The sequence below is a fragment of the Oryzias melastigma genome, linkage group LG14 (assembly GCF_002922805.2).
Source record: "Oryzias melastigma strain HK-1 linkage group LG14, ASM292280v2, whole genome shotgun sequence".
NCBI classification, from domain to species: Eukaryota; Metazoa; Chordata; class Actinopteri; order Beloniformes; family Adrianichthyidae; genus Oryzias; species Oryzias melastigma.
Window position 1 is genome coordinate 8636251 of NC_050525.1, and position 10296 is coordinate 8646546.

Genomic DNA, 10296 nt, shown 5'->3' on the forward strand with positions numbered 1-10296 from the left:
CTGCAGTGGGATTTCCTAGACTGCGGCACTCGCATCGGAGCTATAACGCTAGCAGTGTGAGCCCGTGGTAAGTCTCCAGTATCATAATATATATTTTTAAGGAATTTTTCGTTCTCAAATTCCTAATTTTTCTGTAATTTTCAAGCATGTTTTTAGGATCTTCCAATGTTTTTATTTTCCATTTTCTTACATAAATCACAGTTGAAAATAAAGCAACTCAAATTTATCATGTATTGTTGTATTTTAACCTATTTTTAAGGATAAATACTTCTTATTGTTTATAGTATATCGAGTAAAAATTACCTTGCAAAAGTGATGGTGTAACTTTTAATAGCAAAAGAGTTCTAGATTAAGTAGAAGCTTCTTTTGGATACAAATTACTAAGTGGTGTACACAAATGAATACATATGAAATTGTAATCAAAGTAAATTATTTATTTCATGTTGTATTTATTTTTGTGCATTTGGTTGCTTTCAGCCTTCCATAGAGTGCAGCCAAAGAGGGATTCTTTAGACTCCAAGACAAAATACATCGTCCTTTTAATCTCCATTTCCATTTGCTACATCTCATACAGTAAGCACATGAACGAGAGAGAGCAACACACAGAGTCCAGTGATTGAGCACATGAGAGCAACTCGGCCAACGAAAACACAAAGTCCACAAAGTTCCTGGAGCTGTCTTTGTGGAGGAAGTCTTTGATGTGTCTGTGAAGGGGCATGCAGTGGATTCGCTGGAAGGAGAACACAGTGTGTACCACTCTGCTTGCAGACAGCTGCTAGTTCACAGTTAGGGTTTGGAAAGTGCACACAAGGTACTGATCCAATAAATAGCTTCTCTCTACTGTACTTCTTTACACCATAAAGCTTGATGTAGGACAGAAGAATTATTTGGATTAAAAAAAAAAGGAAATGACATACAAATATTCACATAAAACTATTGGATTTGATTTCACAACATCTACAAATTCACAATTTAGTAACACTTTCTGAGCAGGTAAGAGTTGTTACTGTTATAGTTTGTTTAGCTGATCTATTTGTCTACGGCTTTGCTAGGCATCAGATTTGCATCATTGCTGTAGAGGTTATATCGTATAAAACATATAATGCTTTACTAGATAGCATAAATATATTCTCCTAGAGTTGTACTCTTCATAGAATGTATCTTAATGGATAGGATGACATGTTTGTTAACTCTGGCCCTGTGAAAATAAGACTTACATGTTTAATACAATCAGATGACAACAGCACAGTCTGTTTATTAAAACCTTTAAAGACCCACTCCATTTAAAGTGGTGTTTTTATCATAAATGAGGACTTAAAGAAAATTTAGCTCTCAGTTAGGGATGATGGGAAGGGAGGGGGGCGTTTCTCTCCACCAACAGTCCCGCCCACAACTCAAATTTCTAATTGAAATAATCACAATTAAACGACCAAACTTTTTAAAAATGAATCAAATCCAGATCGGAGTGGGTCTTTAAGTGTTAAAAAAAGGAACAGATGGTTGTTCTTTTGTGCCATACTATGTACATAGCTGCAAAAATACAATTCACAACAACTACTGGTGTCGAACTGAACCAGCTTGTTAGTACTTTAAATCTTTTTCATGATGTGATTCCTTCTTTCTCAGTTTATTTACTTCCGTTCAGCTGCCAGGTTTAACAAGTTGTGTCATTTTGGAAGTGTTTTCTCTTTCCTTTGACATCCAAGAGCGTCAAAACTGAGTTAAAGTGGAAATAACCCAAAACCTGGTACTTAAGTTTTTATGTCTAATTACTCACTTTATTTATTAACATTAGACATTTGCATCACCACATCCTCCAATAGCTGCAGCCAAACAGGAAATGTAAGACCCATCAGCTCAAGGAGATAAATAAATGCAGGCTAGAAGCTGTCAACTCAATGGAATATTTCATTGATTGAATAAACTAATCAGGTGTGATTGAAAAAGCTGAAAGTCTCCAAGACAAAATGCCTGTTTTGAATGACGTAGAAGTGTTGGATATGGCTGCATAAACTGACTCAAACATTGATTTGTCAAAAGAAAATACTCCTTTGAAGCCAAGATTGACATTTTTAAGATTTTGAATATTCTGAATGTTTATCAGTAGGTTTTGGTGCAGCTTTTTTTCCTGTCTATTATATAATAAAAAATATTGCTAGAATATATTTTCCCCAGGAGAATTTACAAAAATACCCTTCAAATAGTTAAAATAAATAACATTTATGAATTAATTTGACCTTGTATGGGTTGCACTTGCATGTTTTTAAACGAGGAAACAAGCACTTTTGAGGTAACCGGGTTTAACCCCTCGATGCCTCCAGGAGTTGTTGGTTTCAGGGCAGCCGGACGGCTTTAGCCATTGGAGTTGTTCCAGTCAAAGTAGCTTTGCTGCATCCAAAAACCGTTGTTCATCCAATTTAAGTTAAGTAGATAAGGAGCAGAGAGATCAAACTGACAGGAAGTCATCAAAATAAAAACAGGATTGATTTTTACTCTAACAATGACTTGTCAAAATAACATCTTGTCATGAAAGCTGCAGGTAAACCGTTATTTCAACATTACAAGAAACCATTTAATACAAATGGAGGGATTTAGAGACTGTCAAAATGTGCTTGGAGAGAGAGGAGGTTGGATTTAACTTTGTGAGGAATTGTCAGAGGAGAACTGGACACAGTGGAGACCAGGAGAAGGATTGTTGGGGCAGTCAAGCTTGTCATGACCTTCAAGCCTTTGTCAGTGTTCTACTGTTATTTCTTAGTGGTAACCCATAAGAACTAAAGTCCTGCAGTGTGGATTTTGCTTGACTCTTTTGTTTAGTAAAGCTTATTCTTCAGCATTAACTGTATTTTTCTGCAGTTGCTGATTACCCCACATTTGGGTTATTCATCCAGGATTTCACTCATAGGCTGCTTGCTTGTGTCTCCTGTTACGTGAAGGTTTGCTCCTCACTGGGACTGCTGACAACAAGCTGGATGCAAAAGAACTTTTTGAAATGGGTAGAAATAATAGACAATTCTTTACTAGATCAATGACTGTATATGGGAACTAGACCAAACATTTGATTGACATATTTTCCTGAGCCTGCTTTCCAGTGGTAGATTTCCAATCACTGCTTACTGACGTTGTCTGTATTGCAAAATAATTATAATAATAATAAAATTCTAGCATGTGAATTGACTTCCTTTGGTTTGAGCCGGTGGTAATCCTTTTTTTTCTTCGGGTGATGTCACATTCACTTAGTCCAGTTCTCATGTACAGTCAATGAACTGGAGGGATCATTTGTTACCTAACCATTAGGATTCTGTGTGGCAAAAGCCTAAAGTGGGTCTTGCTGGTTGAGCAGAGGTAATCTGCAGAATTAGCTTTATTGGAGACGACAAAATAAAGTGAGTTTTTCAAACCAGACTGTACATAAGTTTATTTTTTGGAATACATTCTTGGAGTCAATGCCTCTAATGGTTTAAAAAAGGTGAGGGCTTGATGGAAATGTTTGTTCAGATTGTTAAATTCCTCATCTACTGCATGTCTCAGGACCTTCACATTGATCTGCCTCATTTTTTAAAGCCTCTGAAATAATCTGCATGACAAATCTTTTTCAAAAATTGTGAGGAGCTGGCTCACCCTCGACTACTCTGTTTATTTAACACTAACTGAAAAAAAAGAATCTGACATCCCAGGAGCTTAAGTGTGCATGGAATGCCAGTAAACACCAGGTGAAATTGAGAACAAATCGAATTTTTGCAGAGAATTATGGAATTTGTATCTCCAGCTTGTTGTGAGAAGCCCCAGCTAGCTGAGATCCCACTTTAACTTGGCGTCAGTTTTTGGCTGTGCATTGTTGCAGAGCACGTCAGACTTCCTGTCAAAAGAACTTTTGTTTTACCCGTGAGTCTGCATTTGGTTCACTTCACAGAAACTGTGGCACAAATCTAAATAACTGATGAACGACTGAAGTGACACAAATACTAAGCCCTATTTCAGTATGACACACATCATTATTGGAGGTTTCAAAAAGGGAATATGTACATTGTCATGCATAAATCTTTAGGAGATACACTGTACATAAGTGTTATTAACAAAACTATACAGAGGCCACAACAACTAATTCTGTTGTCTATACACTGATGAACTCAGTAGCATTTTGGAGTCTAAGGTACAGAATCCCTTATAGAGTCTATACTCAGTATAATCCCATATATTTACATATTAAGTATGGCAAAAATACATAACATAATTAAAAGTAGATGTGTATCAAATTTAAAATATAAGTGGAGGTGATCACTTACATTTTCAGGTGCAAATAGTTTATAACCAGATGTCACCGAGCAACAAGAACCGTATTTTCTGCACTATAAGGCGCACTTAAAAACCTTAAATTATTCCCAAAAATACCTTTTGGATTAATTGGGGCTGTGTTTACTGATATTTCAAGGATTTTCAGAGGTACACAGGGCTCTACAAAAATGTTAGTCTGTTTTTATTGAAAATAAGGTGTGGTGTTATTGTGAATACGCTAATGTGGCTAATGTGTAGCATTACTGTTTTTTTACATGTCACAAACAAGCATAGTCATGTGTTTTTTTACATCACTAACAAGGTTGGGAGTTAGCGTAGTTACATTTACATTCGTTTTGTGTTACAAAGTTGGGAGTTAGCATAGTCATAGTAACATTTGTTTTAGCTGTAACAGCCTGTTTTTTTAATAAGTTGCGAACAAGATTGGGTGTTTTTGAGAATATGCTAATGCAGCTAATGTGTTGCGGTGTTGTTTTGTAATCTTTTTACATGCTACTAACAAGGTTGGGACTTAGCGTAGTTACATTAATATTTGTTTAGTAGCATCAGTCTGTCTTTTATGTGCTGCAAACAATGTTGGGAATTACAGGTAATGTAAATATGCTAATGTAGCTAATGTGTAGTGGTATATGGTTGTGTTTTTTGTGTTACTAACCAGGTTGGGAGTTAGTGTAGTCACAGTAACATTTGTTTTTGCTGTAGGCTACCAGTCGGTTTCTTGAGTTGAGCGTTATTGTGCCTATGCTAATGCAGCTAACGTGTAAAGGTTGGGAACTAGCATAATTACATGAATGTTTGTTTAAGCGGCATAGGTCTGTTTTTTTACGTGTTGCAAAGAAGGATGGGAGTTTCAGGTATTATTAATACGCTAACAAGGCGAACATGGCTAACACTTCAAATGCGCCTCATGTAGCGTGCTACAAACAAGTTCTAGAGTTACTGCAAAATGCCGTTAATATAGTCAGACTGACAAACTTATCTTTGACTCTTAACGTTCCTTATCTCTCGATTAATGTGCCTTTTAGTTCAGTGTGCCCTAAGTTAAAAATAGTCCATTCATTGGCGGTGAACGTTATAATTGGGTGCGCTCTATAGTGTGGAAAATACGGTTTAAAATATAGTCATTTTTGCTCCTCTATGTAATTATTAAAATAAAGCTAGTTTTTCTAAGCGTTGACCTCACTGACTCCACTCTCCAACTTCATAAAATTGTCCCTTTTTGGTCTTTTACCAAACACAAAACCAATGTGTGAAGACCCTCAGCTACACTTCATAAATTTAAAAGGACAGCATGAATTAAAACCTGGCAAGGAAGAAATGCATCACATTTATGGAGGAAGAAAGAAAAGCAGGAAACACAGATTTCAGGGACATTGGCTTGCAAAAGTTTTCATGGAAAGTGTTCGGTGCAATTTGATAAGAAAAGTATATTTATTTTACAAACCCAAGCTGCAGTCTGGACTTCACTCTGAGGTAACAGTTGACTCTATGTCAGAAAATAAATTTGAACTGGAACTTTCTTAACAAGGACTATCTTAGCTTGATCTTCTCACAGGCAGAGGTCTGTAACCCTTCATACTGATAGGCAGTTTAACACTGGTCATTGTGGATACCGATGAGTGTGCACAGGTCTCGGAGCAGGTATGTGTGCAGTAAAATGTGAGAGTAAGCAAGCCTTGTCCTTTGTGATGAGTGTATTTACCAAGGCACATAACTTTTCTGTCATTGAACACACTCAGCGAGTTAAAACAATAGGAGCCGGTGGACGAGACAGCAGCCCCGTGGGACTGCAGCAACTGTTGAGGTTCAATGCGCGCAGACGGCCAGACAGTTATTAATGATGCTCTTATAAAACTATACAGACCCCCTCTGCTCCTGACCCATCTATAAGGGTGTTTTAAAGCCAACAGCAAATAGCTCGGCTTGTGTTTAATGTAGCATCATCTTCTGCTTGTGCATACATGTTGTCAACTCGGTGGATGTGCCAGCGCCTTATCATTGGTAATGAGCTGCAATGAGAGCTTCAAATGAATGCTTGTTCTAACTTCTCATGAGCAGAACCCAAACATGTCAAAACACAGTGAATGCACAATTTGAGGACTCACTAGTTATAGGGAACAGGGCCAGAGCTAAGTGTGGAAGAGGGGAAACAAATCCCCCAAACAAAGTCAGGCAGATGTGAGGATGTAGCTTCCGAGGTCAACTACTGAATCTAATGCTTGTTGGAGTTTGCCTTCCATCTACACAAACAAATCAAGATGTTTAGGAGCAAACAGAAACACAGTACGTGTGCACAGACATTAAGATGGGATGGACTTGGCCTTCTGGAACCATGTCTACACTCCAAATCCGAGCCTAGCGTTTGGTAAAATTCAGTTTAGGTTGTTGGCCTTCATGATGGCAGGCTTTCTGTTGACGTATGTCGCCCAGTAGCCCAGGTTGAAGATGAAGAACAGCACTGGGAAAATGATGCGTGAAATCTTGTCCACTTTGCTGACACGGTTGTAGGACTTCTTGGCCTCTGTGTAGGGGTCATCCATTTTATGCAGAAAGGAGTGTTTGGCGGTGGCTCCCCCGGCGCTCTTGGAAATGGTCGTTAGGCCTTGGTCTTTAGCCACGTTCATGGCATAAGTGGTCCCGACAATGTTGAAGGTGTTGTTTGATTTTTTGGCCAAAGTGGCAGATTCTCTTCTCTGAAAAGGAAGGAAAGTAGTAGAAGTTTGTCAGCTGCAAAGAAGCGGACTAAACAATACTTCCATTTGAACTCATAAAGAGGAAATAGAAGCAACACCACGAGACACGACACACACAAGAACAAAACAAAAGCCTAACCATATCTTTAATCCTTGCCATGTTAGCCTGAAACGGTTCCTGAAAAGAAAAGTAGAAAAGAAAAAAAGTTTACCAATTATATTAAAATTACATGCTATGTTCATCAGTTTCTGCCTGGAAGCACCTTTGAACAATTTACATATTGTCAAATGAAAGCTACATTATCAGAAGGAAGCTGTCGTGATTAAACTGTCTTGACAGGCTGGTAAAAGCAGAAACGTCTCTATTCTGAATCCCTGCAGACCAGTCTGGTCTGGGCGTCTGATACTGCTAACATTAGCAGTAGCAGCACAGAGCGGCGTCGCAAACAAAGCAAAACAATCCTGCCTGAAAACATGTCTAACAAACTGTATCAGTGAGAGAAGCCAGGCCCCTCCAGGCAAGCAGCTTGTGATAAAACCAACATGACAAAGGCTGTGCGAGAGGAAGCAAGCTGGAGAGTCATGATTGATCTGTCTTTCAGTTTGAAATCACACAAGAAGTCCCTGTTTTATCCGCTAAATTACAAGCCTTAGATGTCGAAACTTGCATCTGCTGATGAACCTGTCAGCCTAACGGCGCGCACAGCGCTGCACACAGACAGGATGAGGGGGAAAAAATTCCGACAATAAGACGGATTACAGCGCAGATTTTTAGTTTCCTGCGTGGCACGCAGTCATTTTTGTTCGCAGTGTGGCTCCCTCAGAGATCAGCAGCAGAGCTAAAACAGCGCATCCAGTCCAAGCCACTTTACATGCCAACAGTTTTTACTGTAGCTCTGAACCCAAATTCAGTTATTGTGCTTTTTCAGCTTCATTTCATTTTCCCTTCTTTGCATCTTTTTCAAGTAGCATTACTAATGTCCTGTCTTCCCCTCTTTGGATATGCTTCACCACCCATCTTTTGTATATCTGCACAAAATGCTCTGGCTTTTCATCATTCTCACACGCATACTCGCAAATAAAGCGTGAGTCTTTGCATATGGCGTCACATTTGGAGTTGGCTCAGTGTCTTCAGAAAATATTTATTTACAGTAGTCATTCCAAGGACATACACATTTTAGGTTCGAGTCTGAGGTCTTATTACCAAAATGTTAGCCAAATTTGTAAACTTTCCTAACATTTCTGCACTTAAAAACAATTATCAGCAAAACTTTTTAAATTAGGTCCCCAAAAAACAAAATATGTACCTATTTGTTTAACCCAGGGGTCCCCAAATTTTTCTTGTGAAGGCCACATAACTTGTTTTCTTCTTTGATTTGGGGCCAGGGTCAGTTTGTAGGCTAACAGAAAAAGTGTAACGATCACAGCCTAAACATAAACATTAACGGTTTTCCAGAAAGCCACACCTAGCCAAATTTTAAATAATTAATTTCTGTAATGTTCATATATTACAGAAATATATAGATAGATTACCTGCAATAATGCTAATGTGAATGCTGTAAGCTGAATGTGTAAGCTGAAGATGCATGTTCTAATAGCTGAAGATGCTAAAATTGATAAGCAAAACCGCTGAAGCTAATAACTAAAAACTCTAAAGCTGATAACTATCTAAAATATTAGCGAAATGCCAAATTAGCCAAAAAAAAACCCAGAAAAAAATTCTAAATGAGCCAAAACAGGGAGCATGTAGCTGAAATATTAGCCAAACTCTGAAATAGCCTGAAAAAAATGGAAAAAAGCCAAAATTATCCAAAACAGCGAGCATGTAGCTGAAATATTATATTATAAAATATGTAGGCGGGCCTGATCCGGCCTGCAGGCCTTACTTTTGGGACCCCAGGTTTAACCCTTTAACACTGAAGCTGACATACCATAAATCTTCACACATTCATGAAATCATTTTATTTTATTCTTTTATTTTATTGTTGATTTGATAGGGACAAATACAAAAGATCATAGATCATTGCATTAGAACGATCTGATGATAGTATCACAGTATTTATAGACTTGGTTAATTCACAACACCTGTCCCTAGTGGAGCTTTTACTGAAAAAAGTTAAACAGTGAAAAGAAAATACAAAGAGTAACACTAAAAAACGTCTAAAATCAATGTAAATTGCCTGATTCTGATTCCGCAGAGAAAAGCGTCTTTTCATATCAACTTGGCGCCATGTTGCATATCGGCACAAAGTTGCTTTTCCCTGTGACAGAATCAGCTGATTTACATTGTAAGTAGTTCACAACTGTCAAGTGTTGCTTATCAGCAAAAGGCTTTTCTTCACTTCAGAATCCGCTGTATTGAGTTTACTGATTAAATGGTTGAAGATTTACAGTAGTCAAAAGAATGTCAACACTGGAGCTAAACCTCCGGTTTTAAAGGGCTAAACTTAACATAGATATGTAGCCTGTTGCTAAAGAAAGTGACTATTTGCACATAGTTTTCTAAATACTTGCGGCCAGCGATGAACTTCTTTTTAGCTGCGTTCACTCCTAATGCAATTCACACGACAAATTTGCGTTGCCCGACCCACACCGTCTGCCTGAGATTGATGTCATGCTCGCATGTGGGAGGAGCTACCAGCTAATGTTTTTAGCATGATCGCTACATGGAGTGGTGTTTTTGAGGATATGTTAGAATGTTTGGAAGATGTAGATAATGTTGAGAGATCAGGTTTATTTATTGTGAAGAGTTCTACAGAAAACATCGTCTACACGTCTACATGTCTGGGTTCATGAGATCATTCTGAGTTCACTCTCACTCTGGGGGCTGTGTTTTCTATGACAGCCGCCTCCACTATGTTTCTGTCTCTGTGTCTGAGTTTGAAGGTTCACTGTCTCGAATTAAGTTCTTGATTGGCAGACGACATGCCAAAATTTAGATATTTGAACTCTGACCACGCTGCGCTGCTCAGGTTGCACTGCTGCTAGACCGTTGTGTTGCCCCGGTCACTCAAATCTCACCACGGGACCTCCGATCGCCTCAATTTGTGCCTGTGCCATCGACTTAACATTGAAACTTTTGCCACCCAAATCGCATTTGGTGTGAACATAGCATTAAGTTTAAATTAACCCTCGAGCTATCTTGTGGGGTCCAGATGACCCCACCCTTAGATTGATGTGTGATCCCTCCCATGACGAAGGTGGACAGGATTTTATGTCTGCCATAGACACCAGTGACACCAGTTGACCCCACTTTAATGTAAACATGCCTAGGATAGCACAAGGGTTAATACCTGAGACCAACAAC

General features: G+C 38.5%; 1 protein-coding gene across 1 annotated transcript in view; it reads right to left on the reverse strand.

Annotated features, from left to right (window-relative positions):
- Window positions 1–419: 419 nt before the first annotated feature.
- The window catches only part of gabra3 (gamma-aminobutyric acid type A receptor subunit alpha3), a gene marked incomplete in the record, with an annotated part of 167556 nt that continues 157679 nt past the window's right edge, over window positions 420–10296 (reverse strand). Inside the window, 2 exon segments of the mRNA XM_024266048.2 lie at window positions 420–6989; window positions 7129–7167. Coding sequence (XP_024121816.1) covers window positions 6669–6989; window positions 7129–7167 — 360 coding nt within the window.